Source organism: Lagopus leucura, unplaced genomic scaffold (genome assembly GCF_019238085.1).
Source record: "Lagopus leucura isolate 7727_CA_CO unplaced genomic scaffold, USGS_WTPT01 Super-Scaffold_73, whole genome shotgun sequence".
Lineage (NCBI taxonomy): Eukaryota > Metazoa > Chordata > Aves > Galliformes > Phasianidae > Lagopus > Lagopus leucura.
In genome coordinates, this window is record NW_024962252.1 from 71,638,966 (window position 1) to 71,666,842 (window position 27,877).

Genomic DNA, 27,877 nt, shown 5'->3' on the forward strand with positions numbered 1-27,877 from the left:
GAATTGATATTAATGAGATTTGCTATCCACCACAAATTTGAGAGAGGCAGGAAGCATGTCAGAATTTGGGATGGCTGGATCCCTAAACCCACCCAGCCTCACTTTAAGGGACAGATGAGCCTTCTGAAATCCAGGCAGCCTCCCTGGAAGCAGCCAGGATACAAGCAGACTGCAGGTCTCAAAGCAGGCAGACCACTACAGGTCAAACAGCCGAGATCCTGCTCAAACAATGAACTTGGTAGGTGCAAGGCACCACCAAAGCACACTGGTGGGGGAAGCAAGCACTGAAGGCAACATAACTTTAGCAAGCTACATTTAGATGAACAGGGCAGTTGATTACACAACAGAGAGGAAAAAAATATTTTAAAATCGCAAAATAAAGTCAACTGTCTCTTGGAAGACAAAGCCAGAAGGCAAAAACAAAGCAATACAACAACAAAAGCACAGCACAACCCGAACCCTGAACTCGGCGGTGCTGGACCGAGGGCAGAACAGGAAGAGCAGAGCACCGAGAAGCGTTATGTAAGCCAGCATCTCCCCACAGCGTGCATTCTCAGGATGTTCCCTATGCTCACGGCTTCCCCATTCGTAGCCGAACCCAACAAACGCTTAAAGCGAATCAAAACGATTTCAATTAAACAACTGGATTATTCTTTAAACCAGCCCCCCATCTGACAGCAGCGAAAGGCGCTGTTTTTCCAGTTGTGTTTTTTTTCTTTTCTTTTTTTTTTTCAGAGGCACTGCCTGTCACTGACGTACATCGCCTCAAAACACCTTTACGCGACAGCAGAACGAACGACGATCCTGCAGCCCGGGGGCAGCCGCCCGGAGCCTCGGAGCGCCGCTCCGCCTCAGCCTCGCGCCGCCCCCAGACCGCAGAACTGCCGCTAACGGCGCGCACCTCACGATCCAACCGCACAGCGCGGTCCCGGCCCCACAGCGCACCCCCTCACCGCGAAGAGACGCTAGGGCTGAGGAGGCGCCGGCAGCGGCTCGGCTCGGCTCGAGCCCAGCTGGCGAGAGGGGGAGAAAGGGAGACGCGAGCGGCTTCGCTCAGAGCCGCTAGGAGCAGCCCAGCCACAACGCACCTCAGCCACAACGCACCTCAGCAGCGCACAGCCGGCCGTGGAGCGCAGCAGGAAGCGGGAAGTGCGCAGGCGCCGGCGGGCGGGCGGGGCGGGGAAAGGGGCGGACGCGCGCAAGCGCTTGGCTGGACTGGTGAGGTGGGGTAGGGGTGCGTGGAGTGTTGTGGCCGTGCCCCGGCTGGTGAAGGGGGTCATCCGGAAAAAGGCGGCGTGTGTGCAGGAAAGCTCATCGACTGCATCTGTAGGAAACGGGTCTGAGCAGGACATGCGTGCTAGCCATGGGGGACGAGGAAGAGGAAGATTACATGTCTGATTTATTTATTAAGTAAGTAGGCGTCGTTTTTGTTTCATCCTCAGTGATTGTAAGCACGTAAAGCCAAAACCAGACGTGTGCTAATGCTTGCTGGGGTCATGCATCCTTAGGGAGGATGTGAGGCCGGGGATGCCCATGGTGCGGCGCGTGAGAGAAGCTCTCCAGAAAGAGGAAAAGCAAAAAGAAGCCAACGAGAAGAACAGGCAGAAGAGTGTGAAGGAAGAAGAGAAAGAGCGACGCGACTTGGTGCTGAGCAGCGCCTTAGGCAACGAGAACAAAGGCTTCGCCTTGCTCCAGAAGATGGGCTACAAGAGTGGCCAGGCCCTGGGCAAGAGCGGTGAGTTTGTCACTGTCAGAACAGCACACTGTGCTCAGGTGTCCTCTGAGGGAGGTTGTACTTCTGTTTGTCCTTAGCTAAGTTGGACAGAGGGCATGGCCGCAGGTTACACCAGGGGAAATTCAGGTTCTACATTAGGAAAAGCTTCTCTGTAAGTGTGGCTGGTCGCTGGAATGGGCTGCCTGGGGAGGCGGTCCACAAACGTGTGGATGTAGTACTAAGGAACGTGTGTTAGTGAGTGATACTGATGGTCGGTGGACAGGAGATCTCAGATCTCTTTTCCAACCTTAACGATTCTATGCTGCCTCGTCTATAGAGCCATATCTGCCTCACTGAGAGCCCAGCCATCACTCTTTTTGTGTCATGGCTGAACAAAAGGTGAGATCAAAGTACTGAAATGAAAACAAAAACATCTGTTGCAAGATGTGAGGGAAACAGCAGGACTTGCTGCTCACTAAATGCACTTCTGTCTGTGTGTGGCTGTGGCATTAAGAAGTTGTTTTGATGGTTGTAAAACTAACTGTTTAAAAAATATCAGCCTCCTCTTTGAATTTATAGTTGGAGTCTGGAAAAGAGGTGCACAACAGGAAGGCCTGCTAGATGAAATAGAAAACCAATGAAGCAAAACATCAATAATTGCTATGTCAGTTTAGTGCATCTCTAGCAGATGATCAGTAAATGAACTGGCCCAGACAGGTTCTTGTAATTCTTCATCTTTCTCAACTTGTGAAATTCTAGAATGAAAAATGCCACAGAAGACTGTAACAAAGCAGCCTTCAGCACAGGTATGCTGTGCCTATCAAACCGACATCATTTTCTTCCTCTGGGGTAGCATCCCGGAAGAAGCACATGGCAGTTGAGCAGATGAGGAGAAAAAAGAAAGAGGGCTCAAATCAACTGGGTTATTTGCAAAGCTCTAAGTGTACATTAATGTATTTCCTATTGCACTAAGCAAAATTTGAAGAAAATGTATGTGTTTAATGGCAAAAGCAGCTGCCTGCTTGGCTGTACCACATCAACCATAGTTTGAGAAAGACCTCAATTCTCAAATTTGCTTATTTTTTCCCCTCACAGGAGAAGGCATTGTTGAACCTATTGCTCTGAACATAAAAACAGGTTTGTGACATTTCCTGATTTACTTAGTTGTACATTACAGCTTTTCAGCTGCTTACATTCCTGTTGTGTACTTACATAGGCAGAAGTGGGCTTGGTCATGACGAATTCAAAAAGCGAAAAGCTGAAGAAAAACTAGAAAACTATAGAAAAAAACTCCACATGAAAAAACAAGCAAATGAACAAGCTGCAGATCAGTTCAGGTAAAATGCTGTAAAGGAAACCCCAAACAAGGTGTAAGCGGCCATTCTTCTTATTCATTAGTTTGGTTATTCTTCTAGAGTTACCAATTATGCGTGTTGTTTGAATGGGAGGTACGAGTTGAAACGTACTTGTATTGCTTCTCAGCTCTAAAGCAAGAGCAGGTGAACACTGTACTGGAATTGTATGCTGCATCATTTATTTTTATAACTGCTAACACTGTAAGCAATATGCATACTAATTCTCAAGTCATTTGTAACATTTTGAATCAGAGAACCATGTCATTTTTAATATAAAATTCATTAATAATCCAGAGCATTGTCGCTGCAGTGAATTTTATGTGCAACAGATTAAAAGTCAGGGTAAATCTTTCAGGTTTTATTGTTTGAATTTTCTCCTGATTAGCACCTTTCTATGTGAAGAAGGAAAGGCAAGAGAAGGTTAAAAGCTTTTGCAAATTTTTAATGAGCCACTTTTTCACGGATTAAAGAAACCTAGTGAAAAAGCAGTATTTCAGAGTGCAGTGTTATCAAAAGCTCTGTCCTGGAGGTGTAACTGAAAGGTATAATTCCCCAAAAATACACAGTGGTCCTACAGAAACAGTCAGTAGAGGCTTCATAACTTTGCCACTGTCCTGGTTAGCATGGTCACCTTTATTTGGCATTCGGTAGTCTGGGGGAAGTGGTACATCTAGAATCTTGGCAGATTTTCTATTTTTGAAACCCTGTTAAGATGCATGACAGTCGCTGTTTGTCTGCTTATTTTAGCTATCTACCTTTTCTTAACAGAATAAGATTCAAAACCAAACAAGAAGAACGTAAGATGGAGGGAGACCTTCGAAAAAGTCAGAGGGCTTGCCAGCAATTGGATATTCAGAAAGTGAGATATGTTTTTTGGGGGTTGGAAGGAAGGTTTGTGGGTTGGCAATAAAGGCTAAAAACAAAATAGTGATTGAGTGTCTGGAAGTTCTCTTCTGTGAGGAACCATGTTTGTTTGCCTGTGTTTGCTCCTGCTCTTTGGTACTACTGTGCTGTTTGCTTATCATGTATTAGCCAGTGTCAGGCTGTTCTAAATGACTGTTTTCCTTAAGTGGGGAGCAAAATCAGAGAGAATGGTTGAGGCTGGAAGAGATCTTTGGAACTCACCTTGCCCAATGGTTCTGCTCAATCGGGATCACCTAAAGCAGGTTGTCCAGAACCATGCCCAGACTGCTTTTCAGTATCTCAGAAGGTGGGGGATCATCACTGAGATCAGTGATCAGTGAGATTCCAAAAGAATCAAATAGACAAACAAAAACACCATGTCTGTGTGCGATGGAAAAACATGGGTAACAGCAGTACAACTGCTACCTGATCTCATGCCTGATCTGGTGGTTGGTGATTCTCTGCCTGCAGCAGAGAGGTTGGAACCTTTGAGGTCCCTCAATAAAATTTTGCCACTTAATAAGTTGAAAGCATAAAACAAGTCTTTTTCTTTCGTCTATGTTAGTTAGAAGTAAATGCTGCCCTGCAAGTTCTGTTGAGATCAAAACAGACAAAGGGGCATCAAACAAAGAAAGTCAGCTGAATTAACTTGGGTTATCTTTGACAGTTTCTTTTAAATTAACTTCATCTAAGGTGAACTAGGAAGCATCTAATGATGTTGTGATAAAAAGTCTTTAAGCAGTGTGCTCCAACGGACAGAACTGCATTTAGGAAGAAGTATCTGCTCACAGATTTCGTGTGAGATTTGCTGTGTAACTTTATGTGTACCAAACATACATGGAATTAAACTTGATAAAAGTTAACATTAGCATGCATTTACTTGTATTTTAAAAAAGAGAATAATCCTTGTGGACTGCTGTACTTAGTTTCCCCCTACAACTTCAGTAATTCTTCATTATACTACACAAGTAAGTTTTGAGACCTAACATCTCAGCTATTAGAAATTGTTTTTATCCAGCATTTTAAGAGAACCTGCAGAGGCAGATAATTTTCATTTTAATCCTTCATTATTTAAGGATATTGAAGCACCCAAAGAGATTTGGTATTGGCTACAACCTGAAGAGGAAGACCAAAAGGATGAAGAAGACAAGGATGATGAGTGCACAGGCTCAGACTTAAGTGTAAGTTTTGCAACTAAATGAATGGCTTGATTCAAAATGAAATTTAATTAGGCCTCTAAAAAAAATTATGTATATATATATATATATATAATTTTCAAAGCAGTAGTAAATGACCTGTTTGCCATCTTAGAGCAATTATTTCTACAATAATTAAATGACAAAATGTGTAGCATTAAAACACTGATTTATTGCTTATCTGCTTTGAAGCTGATCTTTGGAAATAGTCAAAATGAAATTCTCAACAGTCTTAGCCACCATGTACAAGATCATATATTTGATAAATAATTTGTTTTAAGTTTTGATCTTGGATGACCCACCACATATCTCAGGATGAACTTTAGAATCACTAAGTAATTTCTGAAAACGTTGCCCTGGAAATTCATGTTTTCTGAGAACCTCTAGATTACACCACTGTTAGTGTAACATATTTGACTTACAGCGAAAAAGTGAAGCGTGCAAAATTCCACCAAAACATCATATACTTACTGTAAGGTAGGTAGGTAATACTTTTAGCTAAATCTTCAGTGAAAATTTTGTAGCTGGAAAGAATGATGAGCCAACAACCAGGCCTTATGGATTCCTGTGCTATGGGCTACAAATGTGGGGAACTTACAGTACTACAGTAGCTTTTCCATAGAAAAAGGTTGAACAAGCTGTTTTCACAATGCTAGTAGCTCAAACTGTCTTACATTGTATGAGCCCCTAATCACTGAATCCTTGTACATACCTCTAGGTATCAGCAAAGCTACAAATCCTGACTGCTTATTTAAGAGAACAACACTTCTATTGCATTTGGTGTGGAACAACCTATGAAGGTGAGAGTAAATGTCATGCATGTATGTGTTTTACTTTGCTTATGTAGTTAGACTCAATCAATACAGTGTATGTTCAGCCTTAATCCTGTCACATGCTTTCATAAGAACTGTAAGAACTATGCCCACACTTTCTGTGGAAGTTGTTCTTTCAAGTCATTTCTCCATTTCCGAGGTCCAGAATCAAAGACCATCAACTTCTTGACGTGGGGGTCTGATAGCATTTCATTACTTCCCTTCGTAATGCAGATGGTTGATTGTAGATAGCTTCAACATTATCAGAAACACTTTTCAAAGAGAATTCCCATCAGCTTACCGCATGCTACCTGAATAATTTTGTGTTCTGTTTTGCAAGTTGGCTTATCACAGAATCATAGAACTGTAGAACGGCTTGGGTTGGAAGCGACCCTAATGATGATCTAGTTCTAACCTCCCTGCTGCAGACAGGGCTGCCACCCACTTAGGAGCAGGGGCCAGGGCCCCATTCAGCCTGGTCTTGAATGCCTCCAGGGTTGGGGCCTCCTCAGCTTATCTGGGCAGCCTTAGACAGGGGTTCCAGTGCCTCATCATCCTCTCAGTAAAGAATTTTTTCGCAACACCTAACCTAGAGCTACCTGCTTTTAGTTCATTAGAAGCTTATCGTTATATGGTCTGATGGCTGTGCACTCAGCCCTCATCCAGGCCCAGGATTCCCTCCTTGTGAGGGAAATATAACTATCCTGCACTAGTTGTTTTTTTCCAGAGAATTTACTTTCTTATGGGAATGTTTTAAACATAGGTAACACAGTTTCCTTCCAAGCTGCTGGTTTGCAAAAAGGATGACAGATTCTCACTGTAAGGCACTGTAAGGGTGTTATATGCACAAAAAATTCATACTGCACTTATATGAATTGGTATTGGTTTGAAAAAAACAACATTCAGATATTAGAAATTGTGCAAAGAATACAAAGAAAGAAAACAAAGGCTGCAGGTTTAGAACACTGTCTAGTTTCTTTGCACCAAAGAGGCTAGAATTTGTGGTGCCATTTGTGTTCAGCATTTTAAAACCTAGTTTGGAATTAATACTCTGCCAGTCCTAAGTTCTATTTAATCTGTTGATGGCTTCTTCAAATAATTCTAGCAACTTTTTTTTTCCTCCTCTTCTGAGCTGGCATTATTTTTTTTCTGCTTATCCCATAGATGCTGAGGATTTGTCTTCAAACTGCCCTGGAGACAGTGCTGCAGATCATGACTAAAGCCTTTCTAAAGAAAGGAGTTCTAGATAAGTATGTATAGTTGGTATGCTCTGACATATGTATATTTTTTTAATAAAAGTCAGTGCTGTGCCAGAATTCATATAAAAGTGTGCAGTCGAGAAGTAATTCTGACAGGTTGAACTTCACATTTTGGAGCATTTCTATGTTGTTGTTTTTTTTTGTGTGTTTTGTTTTTATTTTATTTCTGGGTGATGCAAAATTCATTAGAAATTAAAATTTTACATTTGTTGTTGAGTTACTGTAAATTCAAGGCACGTAAGACTTCCACAGTCTTTGTTAATGCTGTCCCCAATTGAGCAAGATCAACTGATAATAAAACTGAAGGTTTGACAAAGAATATATATATGGACTGATTACTCTGTGACAAAATATGTTAAACAGGTGGGGGGGTTACATTTTTACAAGGGTGACTAAACATCAATTTATTTTTTCTTTCTATTCTAGAGTTTGTGACCAGGGCAAGGCTTTTGAAATGCCACTAATATCATTTGAACTAATATTCTGTTATGTGTGTTTACCAGGTCACAGAGCATGTTCAATTTTTTAAAAATATAAATATATTTTAATATTCTTTTTTATTCTTAGGGAATAACAATACAGATGCTACTGTAAACATCCACTAATAGAAAGGTATTACCTGAGGTATATAAATACCACAAAAAAAAAAATAAAATCTATCAAAAACTACTGGTACAAGGTAAATACTACCTATCAGTAAGTAAGCAATGATGTTATGAATGTTCTGTCCAGAGACTGTAAAGGCAATTCAGCTGAAATTTGTCCTATATCAATTTTCATATTGTAAGAGCAATTTTAAAGTCAAAGGTAAGTAAAACTGGTGCTATTTTGTCTGTATCAGGATGTAATTTCTCCCACATCTTGAGTACTGCAAGGAAATATGCATTAGTCCAAAATAACGGAATGCTTTATTTATGAAGAATAACATTCATTATAAGGGGAGGGGGAACAATTTGAATTCATACAAACGAATGTTAAAATCAGATAGCTATTCAGCAACAATTTCCACAAGACTATAAAAATTCACATATTCATATTTTAACCAACCACACACCTTCAACCTGTTCAACACTTGAGAAAAATCATATGCTACCTTATCTCTAATGCACATCATACTTCCCTGCTTAGAAGTCCTAGTGCATTTTCCTTTATGGAATTCAGCAGGTGCCACAGCAATGAGCTGCACCTTTTCAAACTATTCAAAAATGAGTCAGGAGGAATAATTTGCCCATTTTTTTCTTCCCTGCACAGTTCTTATTCAGTCAAACATAAAATCTTTAAAGTATGTAACCAAACAGTAATGGTCAGTCTGCTCACACCTTATGTTGAGCTGACAGTAAGGCCAGCAGAGTTGGCCTTACTCAGTACACCTGTAATCCGTGACAACTGGCCATATGCCATAATAATTGATAAAAACCTTACAGTATAGGAGATGATGTCTAAGGTGCTCTCCTGAGAAGGATTTTTAAATGGTTACTATTGAGAAAACTTGGAGAGTATTTCTGTATTAACAGGACCCTACCTGTTCCTATAAGAAAGAAGAAAACAAAACAAAAAACAAACGGAGGTTTTCAGAAGTACAGAACAAATAGCTTCTGGGAAAGAAAGAAATACTTAAATATTCAAGGAAGACCTGATTTTAAAAAGTAAGTTTTAAATTTTAGAGTAGTGAAGGTGCTAGGTATTTCAAGAAGTACCTAGTGAGAAGAAAATTCACCTTAAAGAAGTAAAATTCAGTCAAGAATAACCCACATGTGTATCTATTTTTTTTCTGCAAAAAGTAGGCTTTCCAGTCAAGCACACTGACTCCTCTGGTCTTAAAAGGAAGAAGTCTAGTAATTAATATAAACATCACTGTGAACAATTCAGAAAGGTTTGAATCACAGGCCACGAGACAGCACAGTCTGAAAGCCTTCTAAAATGTCATTTAGTGACTATGAGCTTTATCTGAGTTGTCTTTATCAACAGACTTCAAAAGATCGAGTATTTGAGATGCAGACAATCGTTTTGAGGGGTCTTTTGAAAGCATCTTTTCGATTACGGATACCTGCAAAAAAGCAAAGTTTGAGTAATTTTTTTTTTAAATGATTGTGTAAATAAATTAACTGGAATAATGCATTGAAATCCTGTACCTGGATTTTAAATTGCTTGGTGAAGTCCAGTGGAAGTTTAGCATCTCTAACATCCTGCCATACCTGAAATTCATACAAGATAAACAGTTTCAGTATGCTTTCCTTAATTATACTTTACCTCATTTTATCACCCATATCATTTACTGAAGTAATTAAGAGAATATAAAGTAAGGCTTCTAAAAGGAACTACAGAAGTTTGGAAGTTTGTCATTTGGTTGTACTCCATTTTGTCTTATTTATACACTTGTCCCTGTGTAAGCTGAAAAGCTTCAGAATCTACAGTGATGCATTTGTTTTGGCAAACCTCTAATTCATAGCCATTATCATTCTCTTTGCAGTTTAAAAGTAATGGTTTTGTGTCTTGTTGCCCACATTAAAAAACACACACAATGTGAGAAGACAGTTTCCCACTTCGACAGTGTTTGGATGTTTTACTGGCAAACCAAGCAGGCGTGCTTCCTCCTTTTTACCTTGTTCAGCATTACACAATTGTTTCTGTGTCACTGCAAAAAATGCTAGGTGGAGCTCAAAGCAAGGCTGAGGATTACTAAATATATGCTTTCAAACACTACTGCTAGGTAACAACTATTTTTTCACGTTAGGGTTTCCAGTTAGTCTGGCCCTTCGAACACCGTGGGACTGGGGACATGTTTGCAGTTGGCTGTAAGCAGGCACAAGGTGTCTTTAGAAAATGTGACAAAGTAGACTAACAGAACCACCATGAATCTGTGAGTCAAGCAGATACTTTGATGTGGTTTGCTTATATTAGCAAAGAGTCGGCTAACAATGTGCATGATCCTCTGGGTCCAGCCACATGCATATATCTTGAAAAGTAATTACTTTGGACAAGATATTCAGTATCTACATTCCTTATATCTTATATGTATATATTCCTTATATTCCAAATATGTAAGTTTGAGCATACATGCTGTTCTACTACAAACATGCAAAGAAAAATATAAAACACACATAAAAGATACATTTTCAAGCAAAGTTTAAGTAACATTGTTTTCTTTGTGGAAGTACCATTTTGTTTTCAATTGGAAGAAAGCCATATATTTCCTATCACTTTTGTTTTCATTTTGAAAACCTGCAAATGTTTTGACTTTGTTCTTTCCCCCCCACTCAGCAGTAAAGAAAAGTATGGCACAGACTAAACTCTTCCACTTTTGACTTCTGTTTACATTGAGAAATATTCTTTTCCAATACTCTGAGCAAACAAAAAGCTTTATCAGAAATTTGAACTGTTTCTGTATGTGTGTTTTAGCTTTTTGTCTCGCTTCGCTATTTTCATATGTACATACCTAAGAATAGTCAGGCTTTAATCAGCACATAATTAGAACATAACTAAAATAAAACCAGTAATGTTTCTTCAGTTGTTACATTTTAACTGAAGTAAGATGGATTAATGGGCCTGACATTTTTCCCTTCATTTGTGTCTGTAAATAGAGATGGTACTGTAGCTGTACAGGTTCCTTTTGCCATATAATTAGCATAAGACAGATAGCAGCAGCAAGGCAAAACAATGTCAGTGCAAAACTATTTTTTTATTTAAAGATTACATACCCTGTTTTTCTCATGATGACTGACCAACGCAGAAAGAACTTCAAACCAAATCAATCCCAGCGCATAAATGTCTACTTCCTTTCCATATCTGTTCCCAGACTACAAAGATCACAAGAAAATACAGTTGTGAAATCTTGCTGGAAAGCATTTCTTGAAGGCAAAATCTGAAATCAGTAGAAATTGGCACCTAATAGAGGACCAGCATTACTTCATATTAATCTTTAACCCTTTCTGCTACAGACCTGTTAAATTACATTACAGTGTCAGACTTTATACAAGCAGATTAGCTAAATTAAACCATTGTGTTGTAGACTACCCTCTCCAGAGTAAGGTTATACTTGTATACAGTCATATCAGGGAACTTCAAGCAACTTGGTTTAGTACTGAAATTAAGGTTGAACACAACCAGTGCTGAGTTGATAATGCAAAACACCCACAAATAAGTCAAATAATATAGCAAGATAATTACCTGTTCTGGTGCCATATATGACTGTGTTCCTCTGTTCATAGTCAGAGGGTCATATGTCACAGAAGTCACAAGACCAAAGTCACCTATTTTTATTTTACCTTCATGTGATAGGAATATATTCTGGGGCTACATATACATAGATATATTAAAAAAAAAAAAAAAAGTCAATTAGTTAGACATTTTATGACCAAGGTTTATCATCAAGCATAATCAACCACAGAAGTACTCCCCATAAAAATCTGCTAATTGTTCACAGAAATTAAGCTTTAAGAAATCAGTGGGAGGTAGGAAACAAGAAAGTTCAATTAACTTCATTTTTAAACACGCAAACTTTATTTGAAATAGCATATGCTACATTAACTGCTTTTTAACTAGGTGTCATGACTGTATCACACTTCAGTGTTCTCCAATTGCAGTGTGCATATCATCTGTCATACCCACAAATGCATTTTAGTCTTTAATCTGGACCCTGGGATTTTATGCACTTGGGCAAAGCATGTAGGTTTACATGAAATTCCACTCAAACTGTAGATTTTTCCCTAGACACAGTAGGATTATCTGTACTAGATTAATTGCAGAGTTGGGACTTACTACAGTCATCTCAAGGTATCACTTTGAGGTTATCATTTTTAAATTTGATAAAGTCATAAGGAAATGAAATAGAATTGGATTTTTTTTTTTAATGAATTTTTCCAAAACATCTATTACTCCAAAGATGGTAAACTGTATTTCTGAATGTTATTAAAGCAAAACCAAGCAGCCTCATCCTGTCTTTTACTCAAAGAAAATCTGGTGGACTAAAAGGGCAGGAGAGAGACTTTAAATTTTACTGGAAGTGATCTTTGTGTCAAGGATGCCCAGCACAGTTCTTCTCTTCAAGTATAACCAAGTCCACACACATTTATTAACAGTACCTATGGTGTCTCACCGCTACGCTATCTGAAGGCTTCATTCATGCCAGGCACAAGTGGATCTCAGAATGAAGAAAGCTTGAACCTATCCTGCAGCTTTGATTCTGGGAGATCTCAGATGGCCAAGCACCTAAGCTGACAGATTTAATTGGGACAAAAGTTCCTAAATTAAAATGCAGACAGACAAGATAGCAAATAAAACTTGGAAGCAGATTACAGCTAGTTTCCATAGATGAAAGATTGGGGCAGTAGATTCATAGGAATACAGAAAAGCAGGAGATAGAGTTGAGGTGAAAATAAAGTGGGACTAAGAAGGAAGAAATGCAGATGTGGAGACAAAGCATTCAGCACACCTTTTTTTTCCCAGATATCTATATAAATTAATGTATATTTGTGGTTCACTTCAGCATTGTAGCAATAAGCCTCAAAATAAAGGGACTCTATGAGATAGTGAATGTATGTGCCCATGAGACAAGAGTCTAAGAGTGGGCACTCTTGGAGTGGAACATCATCTGGAAGGACACTGTGAATGCAAAGAAGATTTCAGCCTCTAACTCAAGAAGTTTATGAAGTTAAAGTTACAGAAGGTCTTGAGAGGAATGGAATATGCATCAAGATCAGAATCACTGTATCAACTGTATTCTAATACTCCCTAGGTATTTGGAATTAATTACTATATGAGGACAGTATTCTGAATCAATATTTAATGTGACCTACTGCAGGCATTTTTAGAATTTAGGAACATCACCACTCAAACAACTTGTTTCACAAAAGGACTGGTTTTAAAACTATAAGCAACATTATAGCTGGCTCATGAAGCAGTGAAAGCTTGCGATTTTGTCCTTTAAAAATATTTTCTTAAGATTGGATGGTTATGCACTTGTGGAGATAGTGAGATAGTATCCAAAGAACTAGCCTTCAAATATATGTACACAGTACATGATACTAGACCAATTTTTATCAAACGCAGTATGTATAAGGATATACCGTCCCTTTAAAATTTGACAAGTGACAACTTCCTAGACTCACATCTTCCTTCTTTTAATTGCTTTATTACCACAGATGGTTAGTATTCCTTCTTCTAAGAGGCTGTTTTGTGACCCAACAACACACAATACACTGAAAATGCCTGTTAACTGATGGCTACTGGTTTTGGTTGGGTTTTCTTATTTTTTTATTTTAATTTTTTTTTTCTTTAAGTACTGCATTCTAAGGTCCTTTCGTTCACTTCCTGATTTTGGAATGACATCCAACCAGATATTGGGGAAAAAAAATGCTTGTATTATCAAAAGAGGCATGGTACTAGAGTATATAATAGACTAAGCAAAGACTAGAACAATCTACATTTTTCTAAACTTCCAATAAATACTACTTTTCTCAAAGATTTTAGAAATTAACTTCCTACTCTACTTACCTTGAGGTCTCTATGAATTAAATTTTTAGAATGAATATAGTCCACTCCTTTCAGTATTTGTGAAAATTTGTCTTGTGCCATCTCATGATAGTTTTGGTTTTGTCTATTATTTTCAATCCATTTTTCCAATGGCCCTTGATCACATAATTCCATTTGGATGAAGAGGCAAGGAACTGCTATGACAGAATTCTTACTGAAAAAAAATATATATATATATATCATATTAAAATTGACAAGATACAATTCTTCCTAAGCCACTGCATCAATGATTCCCATGTTTTCCCAGTGGTAAAAAAAACAAAGAAACAAAAAACCCAGCCATCTACTTTTTTTTTTTTTTTAAATTGTTATTCTAGATTTAAAAGACGTTATACCACTGTGTATTAGATCTAACTACATAGCTTTCCAAAACAAGCAATCCCTACTCAGTTGCTACATAGCCGTGGAAGATTCTCTTTACCTCCTTGTTCACACTGAAAATTTTCTGAGTGCCCCAATTCTTCCCTCCCCCGTCCTCCCCCATATGTAGAAGAATGTCCTATAAAGGAAGAAATAGCACTGTACTTGAGTCGCATCTCACCCTCAAGGAACTACTGCAAACCCCTGGTCCACTACACACAGCATTAATCTTCCCCTCTTACACAAAATGATCACATTCTTTTAAATTTAGTCCTTTAAAGAAGGGGTGATCATGTTTTACATACATGGAAAGTGTTCAGAGTCAGATTGGACAAGGCTTTGAGCAACTTGATGTACTGAAAGATCAAGTTATGTATGGCAGGGTTAGTTGGAACTGTGTGATCTTTAAGGGTCCCTTCCAACCCAAACCATTCTGTGACTGTATGATAAGCCTGTGAGTCTGGAAGTTGGAAGTCTAAGTGAAATACATTCACGGATTTGGCAGCTTCACACTTTCCAGAAGTGTTCCCTAACTATCAGCCCATAGAATAAGACTGGAGATGAGAAGGAAAAGGACAATATGGAGGAGAGGAGGAGGAAACACTTCCTTGAGGTCAGGGCACTAAGTGGAATTCCAGGCTGAAGCTTCAGCCTTGAGGAGTTTTTCTTTTATCCAGTAATCATTTGAAATGCATGAGTGATGTTGAGACTCCAAGACAGTAATGGCTGAGTTTTCACATGAAACTTTTTTTTTTTCTAACTGCCCATTTCATTTCCCTTTTTCTGAATGCACTGAACATATACACCAAGCATAATTTCAAATGTGCTGATATTTTATGGCTATATGCAGTGACCTACCTGAAAGAGTGCAAATGCATTGCTATGAAAAAGACTTACCATAGAAACTATGAAAATTTAATAACCTAACTTACTAGGAAAATTCTCACTTCTGTCTGCCCAGAACTCTTAGAGCTGGAAGACTATTTCTAATGAAAGAGCTTTTAATTATGTATATCTACTCTCAACAGCTCTTTGTTTGCAACAAAAACAGACATCACAATTAAAATGCAAATTTAGAGAAATAATCAAGTCTACAAGTTACTGAATGACCAGTAATTCTGAAAAGGGGATTAAAAAAAAAAAAAAAAGGGAAACTTCTAATCTGGGATTTACCAGAAAGTTTTATTTTAATTCTAACCTCATATCTTTAATTCTTCATTCTTACACTTTCCTATAGATTCAGCAACTTCTGTATGCTAAGAGAGAGGAGAAAGGTAAAATTACAAAATGTACAGTATTCACCAAGAAGGTATTTAATTATAAACCATCTGAAAAGGACTACGCCTTATTTCCTTACACTAGGTATGTAAGTATCTGAACGCGTTTATAGCTGTGCATTTTGAATTTGAATTGTAAAAAGAAAGGCTGATGATTGCTTATACAAAATTCACTATGGCAAACAAGTCTGTGAGTGCAAATGACTGTCGTGTAGTTACCTTGACTCTGGGTAAATCATATGGTCAGTCCCTTCCCAGCTGCAATAATACCGCACTATGTTTTCATGTTCAAGATTTGCGAGTTCTTTCACTTCACGCTTCACATTCCTACTGGGAGAAGAGAAAAAAATCACAAGCAAAACAAACGGCGTTTTCCCACAAAAATTAAATACTGAGTTAACTGAAAGACATGACGTCAAGTAGTGGTAAGCAGATAGTTTAACATCAATTTTGAAAAATAGCACAATGTTTTTGTATGGTCAGAACTGTAATTACAAGTTGTCGGGGTTTTTTTTTTTTTCTTTTTCCCATTGGTTCAGTTGTTTCATTTGCTAAAATGCTGTAACCATATTAGAAAAGCCCCACTCAAAAATGCTGGAAAAGATTTGTTTATCTATACAAAAGTTTGTAAATCTTCCCAATGAACTGTTAGGAACTGTTAGTAACTGTTAGTAACTTTGACTTACACTTCCTGTTAAATTGCATAGTGAAGACTAGCAGTCTTTACTGAAGAATCAATAAGATGTTTTTCAGTACTGACCCCAGTTACATATTGTAGGGGATGACTATTTCCAAATTTAAGTTAGCTATTTCATAGGGAATTACTTGAAATTTTCTGGATAGATTACTGAAAAGAAATGCAAGTTTTTCAGCTGCTGTTGAAGTATTCAACCAGGTACCAGTTACAGAAAATTACCTTTTAAAAAATTGATATCATTATTCTGTGTGGAGATTTGTAAAGGACAAGGTGTCAGTCTTACATATTATGTGTGAAGTGTTTTACAATTACATACCACAAAATGTATTACTTTCATTTTTATCCATTTCCCCTAACTATAGTCATCATGAATTATGGATAAGTAGATTTTCAGACAAGATGCCCTGTCAGAAGTAACATTGCTGCTTGCAGTGTTTTTATTAAGCAGCAAATTTCCTTTAAACACATACTACAGTATTAAATAGAATTCATTAAATTCTGTACAAGTGGGTTCAGGGAAAGCAGAGCTTACTAAATCTACTTTCTTACAGCTGCACCTAAAATAATTCCAGTGCATGCAAAAATGAAGAGTTGCATGTGCTTTTCAGCCTAATGTAGAAATAAACAATCTATCAGAAAGACAATAATGAAAGTCACTTAAATGTTCCACAGACTACTAAAAAGATAACAGAACTAAATAATGAGAAACTTGATTAAGGATGTCATAAAAGAAAAACAAGCGAACAACAACAAAAGCGACACAGATATGCAATCCTTACTTTATTAACTCAACTCGTTTGACTGCATAGGTTCTCTCATCAGTCCTTGATGTTGCTTTAAAAACATTCCCAAAACCACCTTTACCAATAGGCTCTATATTTTTATACTCCCGACGAAATCTTAAAAATAAGAGAGAGAGAGAGAGAGATTGAGTTCTCCAATTGAAGATTAATTAACACTAAATTCACAAGGTAAAAGAACAGTCTTGGTAAGACTAATACATCTGCTGAAATGTCACTGTCCCGCAATCAGTCAATACACACAAAGGTATGAATCACTCTTAAAAAAAACCACAAGGGAACTCAGCTCTAAAATCGGTAGTTGCAGCTCTCGTCTGAAATGTGAATGAATGGATGCCAGTCCTACTTCTAGTAAATATTTCAAAATTTGTACAAAAAAAACCCCACAGTACTTCATCTGAGTGCCTACACCTACGGATAAGAGACTCATCCAGATTCTGAGCTTAAGTTTGGTCCTGCTCCAGGCAGAAGGAGATTAACTCCTCGCATTAGTAGTGACCACAGAGAACACAAAAATATTTCTAAGAATTAGGTCCTAGTATTCTTCAAAGTAACTTTGAACTTGAGAAATACCCTCTCTTCTAACATGATAATTGGGAAAAGGCTAAGAAAACTGGGACTGAGAGCCTTGAGAAGAAAAAGCTCGGGGAAATCCCATATATATAGATATCACACATATATATACTTGAAGGAAGGGTGCAAAGAAGATGGAAGCAAGTTCTTTTCAGTGGTACCCAGTGCCAGGACGAAACAATGGGAACAAAGTGAATGCAAGAGTCATCATCTAAACATTAGGGAATACTTTTTTACTCTGATGGTAACCAAGCACTGGAACAGGTTGCCCAAAGATGTAGCGAACTCTCCACCTCAAACATATTCAAAACCTGTCAGGACATCACCCCGGGCAGTCTGTTTAGATAACCCTGCCCAAACAGAGGACTGTATGAGATGATCTCCTTAAATCACTTCCAACCTCAACCATTCTGTGGATAAAAAAGATGACAAATTCATATCATCTCCCTATCCTTTCAATTTTTGTTTTAATCCAGGTAGATGGCAAGTCCAACTAATCATGACCTATTCATCTTTAGTAAGTGTATGGATGAAGAACTTTTCCCACAGTACAACAAGAGAAATAAAAATATTATTTGCTAATATTTCAGATAATAGATAATAACAAGGAGGCAATTTGATGCATCAAGAAGAATACCAATAATAGGCTGCCATAAACCAGCATATCTGATAGATTTTCTTTTATTAATGTTATGGATAACCTTTGTAACCTACATCTCTCTACACATCTCCTATGAAGAAATGTTGAGTGAACTGGGCTTGTTTAGACTGGAGAAGAGAAGGCTCTGGGGAGACCTCATTGTAGCCTTCCAATATTTGAAGGGAGCGTATAAACAGGAGAGGGAATGACTGTTTATGAGGGTGGATGGTGATACGACAAGGGGGAATGGTTTTAAACTGAGACAGGAGAGGTTTAGGTTGAATATTAGGAGGAAGATTTTCCACACAGAGGGTGGTGATGCACTGGAACAGGTTGCCCAAGGAGGCTGTGGATGCCCCATCCCTGGAGGCATTCAAGGCCAGGCTGGATGTGGCTCTGGGCAGCCTGGTCTGCTGGTTGGTGACCCTGCACAGAGCAGGGAGGTTGAAACTGGATGATCAGTGTGGTCCTTTTCAACCCAGGCCATTCTATGATTCTATGATTCTATAACCACTGTGCCAGTAGAAGACAATGTTATCTGCTGTGCTTCAGTTGAAATTTTGTTTGAAAGCTGGAAGGATACTTTCCTTCTCATCCTCACATAAATCGCTCTTGTTTGTAAGCATTAAATAAATATCATTGCAAGTCAGTTGTCACAGCACATTTAAAATTTCCAAAAAACAAATCTCAAATATCAATTTTCTTTGAAGATGACATTTACAGCAATATTCTCTCACATTCTATTATAAATAAATAACCTAGACCGCCACACGCTGTAATTGCTGTATACATCTTAGAAAAAACTCCTTCTTACCTTTCATCCACAGTATACTCATCATCTGCCTCCCTCTTATTTCTGCAGATATTTGACATCAGTTTTTCCTGCTCGCTTCTCACATTATTAAAATTAGGTGCCAATGCTCTTTAACAGAGATAAAAATAAAATTTATAGTGAGCCATTTTTCTAATATGTGACAAGAGAAAAGAAAAATACCAACCAAAAGTGGTACTTACTTGTTGGATACAAAAAAAAACAACAAACCCACTACAGTAGGTTTAAATATAGTTTATAAAATGGTGCAATCTAGAAATAAACACATACCTTTTGGATTTTATAGCAGAACATGGCACATTTCTCTACAGAAAAAAAGAAACAAAGTCAAATTAGATAGCCTGGGTATTTTTACTGCATTTAGGTTAAAACGTGACTGTGAAAGTATACGAGATTTACCTACAAATGCATTAATGTCTTATATTTATTAAAAAAAAAAAAAGTAGAATTCAAATATGAACTACACGCAGGACTTGAAGTAAAGTCCTGTGATCCTTCTGTAAATTAAGATCTATTGACTCCCTCGAAGGTAGAGAGGCCTTGCAGAAAAATCTTTAAAATTTAAGGATTGGACAATTTAACAAGAGCAAGTGTGGATCCTGCACCTGTCACAGGGTAACTCTGGATCTGTGTACAGTCTGGGAGAAGAAATGCTTGAGAGCAACTCCACAGAAGGGGATCTGGGGGTTCTGGTTGTTAGCAAGTTGAATCTGAGTCAGCAGCGTACTGTCAGCCCAAAGGGCCAACTGTACCCTGGGGTGCCTCTGGCCCAGCTCTACCATCAGGCGAGGAGAGGGATTGTCCTACTCTGCTCTGTGCAGCCTCACCTCCAGCACTGGGTGCAGTTTTGAGTGCCACGATATATGAAGGACATCAAACTGCAAGGGCTGCTCCAAAAGTAATGCCTCTTATTTTATTATGTTGGCCCATGGCATCAGAAGCAGATGTTGATGGTACAACAGTAGAGGGTGAACCTTTTTGACAATATTCCATTAAATTTTGTTGCCATGTGACAAATGACAGCAGAGGGGCAGTCTGACAAAATGGCATCTGACATGGAAGCACATACAAAGCAAACGTGTTAATTCAGTTCCTCCATGTGGAAAAAAAATTGCACCCATTGGCATTCCCTGATGCTTGCTGGACATTTCTGGAGACCAAACCATAGATGTAAGCACAATGGGGTGGTGGGTGGTGTGTTTCAGCACTAGTGACAAAGACAGTGGTCCCCTCTACTGGTGCAGATTTTTACAAGTATGGCATGCAGGCTCTCGTTCACTGCTGGCACAAATGCAGCTAATGATGGTGACTGTATTGGAAAACAGTTTCGTAACTGAGAATTTGCTCCATCAGCTAGAGCACAGTTGCACTACCTGTAGCAGTTTCTGTGAAAATAAACAGGAGGCATTATTTTCAGAGTGACATGTCCAAGGGAAGGCTATAGAGATGGTGGAAAGTCTGTAGGGCAAGACGTGTGAGGAGCAGCTAACGTTCTTTGGTTTGTTCAGCCCAGAGTAGAGGAGCTGAGGGGAGGCCTCGTGGTGGCTGCAGCTCCTAACAGGGAGCAGAGGGGCAGCGCTGAGCTCTGCAAGACAGCAACAGAACCCCTGAGTAAGGCACGGAGCTGCCTCAGGAGTGCATCAGGTCAGGCTGGGGATTAGGTAAAGGTTCTTCACCAGAGGGTGGTCCGGCACTAGAACAGGCTCCCCAGAGCAGATACAGGGTTTGAATTTAGGTGGTGCTATATGATCCAGGAGTTGGACTTGATCCTTGAGGACTGTCCCTTCCAACTCAGGATATTCTGCAATTCTTGCTCTATTGAGAGACTAAAATGTAATTATGAGGACTATTTTTATACTATACCCGAGAATTTGTAGGCTCTTCAGATAGTGACATGTCTTTTGCTTTTTCTGTCAAGTTTGTAGCTGAGTCTCTAAAGGTAATTCTCCTGTTATGGAAAATAACAAATCCGATTTTAAGTGAAAGTATGTAATCATGAACAACAACAAACTTTCTGCAGTGAAAAATGAAGCATAGAAATAAAGCCAGCTTTTATTTAAAAGACCTGTGAAAGTATTAACAGTCTTAACTGTTTTAAACTGGAAAACTTTATCAGGAGAGCCAGTAAAAACAGTAACATTGTAATATACTCCTCCATTTCTACAAAATCTAAAAAGTATGACATCCTTTAATTAAACAAATGAAATAGAGGGGTTTATTTCAAAGCAGTGCAGCCAGCTAAGAATACACTGCTTTACATTGCCACAAAGAATGTCACAGTGGTAATGGTGTTACTGTCAAATTAACTGCTAGGCATTAAAGGCTTGACATAAGATTCTGAAATTGCAAACAAAAGATTATACATGCTCGTTTACTTTTGTTAAGCAAATTTTCTCTTCAGTAGAGATGAAGATTTATGAAGAATGAAAAAGGAAAAAATAAATAAAAGAAATCAATGTTGGGTACAGAAAAGCACTGAAAGAATTATACTACGTTAACAAATGCGTCACAATAGAAGAACAAATGTTAGAAACGTCATGAAATAACACTGCTGGTAGGAGAATCTTTATTCATTTTATGTTGCAGTAAAAATGTGGTAGAACTATTCAGTAAAGAAACTATGACAGTATTTTTGGATCAGATCACATGAGCCCCTAAAAATCAGTAAATATTTTGTATTATTGTCGTATTACCAGTGAACCCAACTTACCATGACTCAGACTGACTCTGCCCTCCAGCGGAATTACTAAGTTCACAAAACATAGAACTAGAGTTTTCAGTTCTCGGCTGAAAAAAGGGGGGAAAAAAAAAAGAATAGTTGAAAAAAAATCACTTAAAGAATCCCTGGTACAAAAACATACCCTTCTAAGAGGAAGGTCCTAAGTGGCAGTTGTTAACAGCTTGGTTTGGGATCAGTATTCAATTTCTGATGCTTTTGAGCATGTATGGAAATAAAATGGCTGTCAGACAACAGCTCTGCTTCCTAAAGGACAGCGTTAGCAATTGCTTTACTAGAATCATCCCTGGGACACCACGGGAGTCAGCTCTTGATTTTAACTCCCACTTTTGCCATTCTCACACTTCAAAGATTATTGATCCAACAGAAGGCAGCAGATTTATGCTTATGGCCAGTCTGCTTGACAATTCTGTTCTGTGACTTCACAGAACAGAAAAATGGCATATTAGAATAGGGAGGAGTCAGAATTGTTTTTTAATATACATTGCCACTCAAGGATGCATGTATCAGACCATTTTCTGAAATACACACACATAACAACTGTGAGATTTTTTAATCCAGCAACTGAACAGAAAACCTGATAAATTTTACCAACAGAATCCTGTAGCCCAACCAACATAAGGTGGATTGTTTCCACCTTCAGCAGAATTTACAGAATATGTTTTTACACAAAATAAAGAAATTTGTTTAAGGGATTAAAGAATTTAACTTCAGTCTTAAGGCAAGCTATAGCACATACTATTGAAGATTCTTGCTCCTGTAACACTCTGTATGCTTCTTTTGCAGCAGCTTGTTTTGCAGCAGCTAGAGAGTTTCCAGTGCCATTTCCATATACATGACCACTAATTGTACAGCTACAAGAATACCTGTAAAATATAACAGAGAATAAAATCTTACAACCTATATTACAAGTTTTAATTTAATGACTTTAAACACTACAGTTAACTGACATTATAGAAAAGAAATCTGATATATGCATCGTCAGAAGTGAATTTCCAATGTATGTTTAATGTAACTAGTAACAATAAATAATTTTATTTACACATTTTTAAGGTTGAACTACTCAAAGCATCTTATCATAGGTGCCCACAATCACAAGTTACCCATCGTGCAAGTTTTAAAACGACTGATTTTGCAAACAAAGTTCTCCAGCAGATATCTTCCAGACATCTTAAACACACATATATTGTCACCCCTCAGCTGTCATTAACTGGAATGTCTGCACAACTCTCTGACCACAGTGCGTATGGAGACACAGGCAGTCTTCTCCTTCACACTTGATTCCTAGGGGTCCTTGAAATACATGCTGAGGTCCGCAGAGGTGCCAGGGCACCAACCAAGTGATAGTTTGTCAATACTGGCTATCATTTTATTATGTCACAAAATCATAGAATGGCTTAGGTTGGAGGTGACCATAAGGATTATCCAGTTCCATCCCCTTGCCCCTCACAGAGCTGCTCCCCACCAGTTCAGGCTGCCCAGGGCCCCATCCAACCCAACCTTGAGCCCCTGCAGGGATAGGCACGCACAGCTTCTCTTGGCAGCTGTGCCAGAGCCTTAACGCCCTCTGAGTAAAAGTTTCCTCCTAATACCTGATCATCCTCATGGCTCTCCTCTGGATCTGCTCCAACAGCTCCACATCTTTCTTGTATTGGGGACCTTAGGCCTGGACACACTACTCCAAATGGGGTATCAGTCCAACTCTTCTCCTAGCTGAACAGACTCAGTCCTCTTAGCCTCTCCTCTTATGCCCTGCCCTTCTGAACAGCCAATAGCACTCTGTTCCAGCAATCCAGTCACAGCACTTATCCCACTGAGTCTTGATGATCACAGCTTTGGGAGAAGACCAAAGCTTGCAGTTCATCCTGTTCATTCCTCATACTGCATGCATTGGTGTACAAGCATTTCAGATACGCTTCTGAACCCATAGCGTTCCTTGGAGCAGCACTGACGATCCCATTAGCCTCAGACTGTTTTGTACCATCCCTTGCATTAAAATCAGTCTTCCTAATGGTATCCCCCTGCTCCCATCAATCTTTGCTTTTACATAATGACAAGTTAGAAAATGCAAAGTCGTATTAAAAGCAAGAAAGAACACTAAGTACATCTTACATTGGAGCATGGGCGTCTCCAAAACGGTTTATGTTGTTGTAGTCAACTAGCTGCAATGTCTTTTGTGAGTACTTATTTAGCAGGCTGACGTAGTCAAATGGAGGTAGCACATCCGCAGATGGAGGAGATGTCACTAGATCTGGAGCATGCACACTCGAAGGACTATCTTGCTATAAGGCAAATAGAATAGATAACTTAAAAACTTCAGCTTAGTAAGTAGTTTAATATAAGCTGCACATGAGAACTAATACAGCTGCAAGGTTTGCCAGCGTTTCAAAATACTTTTAAGAAATTTCAAGTTTGTATTGTTGTGCAACTTCGGGCATGACAGAGGACAGTCACCACAAGCCAGAATCATTACATTTTGAATTTCAGAACAATCATAAGTTTTCAAAGCATTTCAACAGGGTGTGTAACAACCTAACAGTGTATCTGCCACCTCTTTTAGCAAAAGGCGGGGAACAAGCAGTGTAATGTCTCATAAAAATGTAAGGACCAGAACCAAGAAAAGGGGTGCCAACAGGAAGCTGCTGGTGCTGCAGGGGCTGCAACTGCTCCTGTGCACGTAAAAATTTACATATTTACAAATGTAAATAAATCAAGACAATATAGAACCAGTTGTACTGTAAAGAACATAATGGCAAGAAGAATGAATCAGATCAAGTGAAAGTAAACCATTTTAAGAGAAAAATGGCAACACACACTGAATAGTAGCTTGTATGTGTTCCAAGGACTTTATATACAGAAGAGTTGCCAAGATAATAAAGGAACGCTGTCCACTCTGGATATGCTAAGGCAGCTTAAAGACAAATAAATTACCTCATCTCTCTATAACAAAAAGCAAACAAACAAAAAGGAGTACTCTTGATATTACCCTATAGTAGAATAATAAACACAATTAAGTGGTAAAATAAAAAGTAGAAAAACAGTGAATACGACAAAACAAAACCAACATAAGTAACTGGAATCTCTTCTAAATTAAACAATGATAACTTCTTTGCTACTTCCAGAGATTCATTTTCAACCACTGTTAGCAAAATAAACATAAATCATACAGCTCGCTCACCTTTTGTACAATCATGTCCCACGTTTTTTTTGCTGCTGCTGCTTTTGCATCCTTCTTACTTTTACCAGTGCCAGCACCATACTCTTTACCATCTATTCTAACCACAACTGTAAACCTGCAATAAAGGAAACTTCCCTGTAACATCGGTAAGTTTTGTCTCAAATGTACTTTAAAACTTCTTCAGATGTAGTTTTAATATGTACAAAGCACTAAATTAGCTGTGGGGGTATCTGAGCATTCATAGTTTTATGGTGCTGAGATGTGTATGAGAATGCTAAAGATCAGCTAAACTTGATTTCGTGCCTTCAGAAATGACACTATGCTTACCTTCCAGTAGTGCCTGCAGGCACTACTTAGTGAGCACAAAAAAGCGTGCCTGCTTGTACAGCTGGAAGAGTAGCGCAGTTAAGATGTTACTTTACAGGCGCTATAGTTGGAAAGATTATCATGGTGGAAAAGAAACAAACAAGGAAGAAATGCCTGCCCAGATCCATATCATGTGTTTTTGTTATATCTGACTCCTAGTTATCATAGTTCCTTATAGTAAAGATTTTAAAAAACATCTTCCTAACCACAACTGCATGTTCTACACTAGTTCTAGTAGTGTTTCTAAAAGCAAAATTCTTAAAGAATGCATGAGGTCACCATTGTTACAAGGCAAGGTAGCTTTTGCTGAGTAATGTTTGCAGTGTATCAAAGCCTTTTCAGCTTCTCACTCTACCCTGCTGGTAAGGAGGCTGGGGTGCACAAGGAGTTGGGAGGGGACAGCTGACCCCAACTGACCAAAGGCTATCCCAGCTCATACCACATGACTCAGCACAAAAAGTTGAAAGACAGGAGGATGAAGTGGGTCCAAGCAGCCAATAGTGTGATGAAGACCTACTTTCTTGGGAATGACTAATAATCTGCCTGCTGATTGGAAGCAGTGAGCGAATTCCTTATTTTGCTTTGCTTGCACATACAGTTTGCCTCAGTTTTCTTAACTCCCCAGTTTTTCCTCACTTTTGCTCCTCCGATTCTGTCTGTTGAGAATGAGTGTCAGAAGCACCTGATAGGGTCAGCTTATTATGGCAGCCCAACACTGCATTCTACTCAGAAGAGCCGGAGCCATACAGGATATTCCTAGATAACACTATCATAGTTCACATCACCCACAAATACAAGGCAGCAGGTTGAATTATATTTTTAATATAAGAGTACAAAAAAAAAAAAAAAAATGTAAAAGTGAAATAAATTGGATTTGAATTTGTACACACATTCTATTAGTCCCATGCAATCCCTTTTGAAGTATGAATTGCATGAGAGGGAAAAAAAGATGATAGATCAAGGTTTGAGAGACAGGTAATAATTTGCTCAGGGTCTGAGAATAAGACAGCACAGAGTGCAGGCTGGCAACAGGAGACCACCACTTAAAAGAAACATCCTGATTATGAGCATAAGATTTGTCTTTATGCAAACTAGCAAAGAAAAAGAAGGAAATATTATAGACATTGGGTATCTGTGATCTGTGGGAAGGGAAAGAACAGCAGACATCAGACAGTGCATTTGTCTTCAAACAAGAAACAACCCTACGTATTCTATCCTCTGCATTTGTCTCCACAGATAAAAGTGAATCAATTTAAGACCCTTCTCTTGTAACAGATGTTCAAAAATGTCACACAAAAACATGTTGGTAACCAAAGAATTAATGTATACCCAACCTCTACTCTTAGAAATACAAGTCGCCAAATTACTTTGTAAAACTTTATAAAAACCACAGCACTTAAATTACTTAAATAAACCGCTGGCTGCAATCCACCCACCTCACGAGGTGATTCGTGACAAAAAGCATCAATGCAAGACAACCGCCAGCAACAGATGCTCCCAATAAGCACCATTAGCTCTGAGGTAAGTTTCCCACAGGCCCTTTGTGCCCAATGACACTTCCTGCACACCCATCGGTGTTTGCAGGCAGCTCTCTGCCACCCTTCCAGCAAATCAACTTCTGTTGACTGCAGTCTTCACCCAGTTTTACCTACTGCTGATGTTCATTGGCGTGCGTGGTGAACTTACTCAGGGTCATGAGATGGGCCTTTCATGTCCACATCAGCGTACTCGAGCTTGCACTTATTCCTCTGGCAGTAGCTGTTGATCTTGCTCATACACTCTCGGTCCATCTCGATGCAATATCTGAGTACCAAAAGATTCTGTAGAGAAATATTCAGGGCTGTGCCTGAGCCTCACACAGTGCTACAGAGACAGCCCGCGTTCTGCCAGGGCACTGCTGTGACAGAGGACAAAATGGTGCCAGGAGAACGGTCACAAAGGAGTAACTGATTTCTCATTCAAGTCTCCATGTAAGTTGGCTTGCAACTGTATTCTAAACTTTCTGAGATTAGAGATTCAGAAAGCAGAACGACGAGTTTAGTGATGAAGAATTTCTCAGCCGATTCCTGGAAAAGAAGAGGCTGAATCACTCGGGATGCTGAGAGAAATTAGCAACTTTTCTCCATAAAGAATTAAAACTGCTTCCTTCAGAGCAGAACCGAGGCACTCCAGCCCGCACTCTCAGGCTACGAGGCTGTCAGGATCCGTGACGCGCACGACGGAAGCAGGAAGCGAAAAACAAACGCTTGCAGAAAAAAAAGCAGATAAATCAGTGACGGTTACTTTGTAACGGGAACTCCAGGTACGCCCCGACCGAGCCCCGCTTCCCACGGCCGCCTGGCTCCCTCCGCCCGCTGTTACCTCCGCTGTCTCCGCCGGCCCGCACCGCCAAGAGCCGCGCAGCGCTACGCGGACGCAGCCCCGCTTCCGTTTCTCACAGCAGTGCGGCGCCGGCACGAAACGAAAGCGAAAGGCGGACGGGGAGCGCGGGTGAGCGGCCGCGCCTCCCTCACAGCGCCCTGCCGCGGCGGGCCGCTCGCTGCCTGCCTGCCTGCAGCGCTACGGCTCAGCGAGCGCTCCCCGGCTTACGCCTCGGGGCACGGACAGCGCGGCTCGGCGTTGGTGCACGTAACCCTACGGCCGCCTT

At 39.4% G+C, this 27,877-nt stretch overlaps 3 protein-coding genes across 9 annotated transcripts in view; 1 reads left to right on the plus strand and 2 right to left on the minus strand.

Moving 5' to 3' along the window:
- Nucleotides 1-1,138, minus strand: part of HEATR5B (HEAT repeat containing 5B) — a 51,555-nt gene extending 50,417 nt beyond the window's left edge. For 2 of the 3 annotated variants that reach the window (XM_042882223.1, XM_042882213.1), the window contains exon 1: nt 1,089-1,138. The gene's annotated coding sequence lies outside the window, so the exon portion shown is untranslated. The remainder of the gene's footprint in view (nt 1-1,088) is intronic. The other variant, XM_042882214.1, reaches the window with a different exon arrangement.
- Nucleotides 1,139-1,197: 59 nt separating this feature from the next.
- On the plus strand, nt 1,198-7,558 carry GPATCH11 (G-patch domain containing 11). The gene is made up of 8 exons (XM_042881527.1): nt 1,198-1,410; nt 1,509-1,735; nt 2,810-2,851; nt 2,931-3,051; nt 3,838-3,928; nt 5,049-5,153; nt 5,887-5,968; nt 7,145-7,558. The coding sequence occupies exons 1-8, from the start codon at nt 1,364-1,366 to the stop codon at nt 7,198-7,200; spliced, it is 771 nt and encodes a 256-aa protein (XP_042737461.1). The 5' UTR covers nt 1,198-1,363; the 3' UTR covers nt 7,201-7,558.
- Nucleotides 7,559-8,128: 570 nt separating this feature from the next.
- Nucleotides 8,129-27,659, minus strand: EIF2AK2 (eukaryotic translation initiation factor 2 alpha kinase 2). Of its 5 annotated transcripts, none has more exons than XM_042881487.1 (16): nt 27,592-27,659; nt 26,917-27,296; nt 24,865-24,979; nt 23,799-23,968; nt 22,426-22,552; nt 21,660-21,736; nt 20,813-20,897; nt 19,220-19,254; nt 18,932-19,039; nt 16,884-17,003; nt 15,627-15,737; nt 13,732-13,924; nt 11,407-11,532; nt 10,938-11,036; nt 9,372-9,434; nt 8,129-9,286 (listed from the first exon to the last, which is right to left on the minus strand). In XM_042881487.1, the coding sequence occupies exons 2-16, from the start codon at nt 27,018-27,020 to the stop codon at nt 9,167-9,169; spliced, it is 1,653 nt and encodes a 550-aa protein (XP_042737421.1). In that variant the 5' UTR covers nt 27,021-27,296; nt 27,592-27,659; the 3' UTR covers nt 8,129-9,166. The 5 variants fall into 5 exon arrangements, with proteins under 5 accessions (XP_042737421.1, XP_042737448.1, XP_042737411.1 ...); XM_042881514.1 differs by having other exon boundaries at nt 15,627-15,734; nt 26,917-27,475; nt 27,592-27,614; XM_042881477.1 differs by having other exon boundaries at nt 26,917-27,475; nt 27,592-27,614.
- Nucleotides 27,660-27,877: the final 218 nt, after the last annotated feature.

Coding starts and splice junctions, on each gene's coding strand:
- EIF2AK2 (XM_042881487.1), bottom strand. CDS start 27,020: ATGGACCGAGAGTGTATGAGCAAGATCAACAGCTACTGCCAGAGGAAT. Junction 23,969..24,864: donor GGGACATGATTGTACAAAAG/GTGAGCGAGCTG, acceptor TTTGCCTTATAG/CAAGATAGTCCTTCGAGTGT. Junction 9,435..10,937: donor GTCATCATGAGAAAAACAGG/GTATGTAATCTT, acceptor TATGAATTTCAG/GTATGGCAGGATGTTAGAGA.
- GPATCH11 (XM_042881527.1), top strand. CDS start 1,364: ATGGGGGACGAGGAAGAGGAAGATTACATGTCTGATTTATTTATTAA. Junction 3,052..3,837: donor CAAGCTGCAGATCAGTTCAG/GTAAAATGCTGT, acceptor TTTTCTTAACAG/AATAAGATTCAAAACCAAAC. Junction 3,929..5,048: donor AGCAATTGGATATTCAGAAA/GTGAGATATGTT, acceptor TCATTATTTAAG/GATATTGAAGCACCCAAAGA.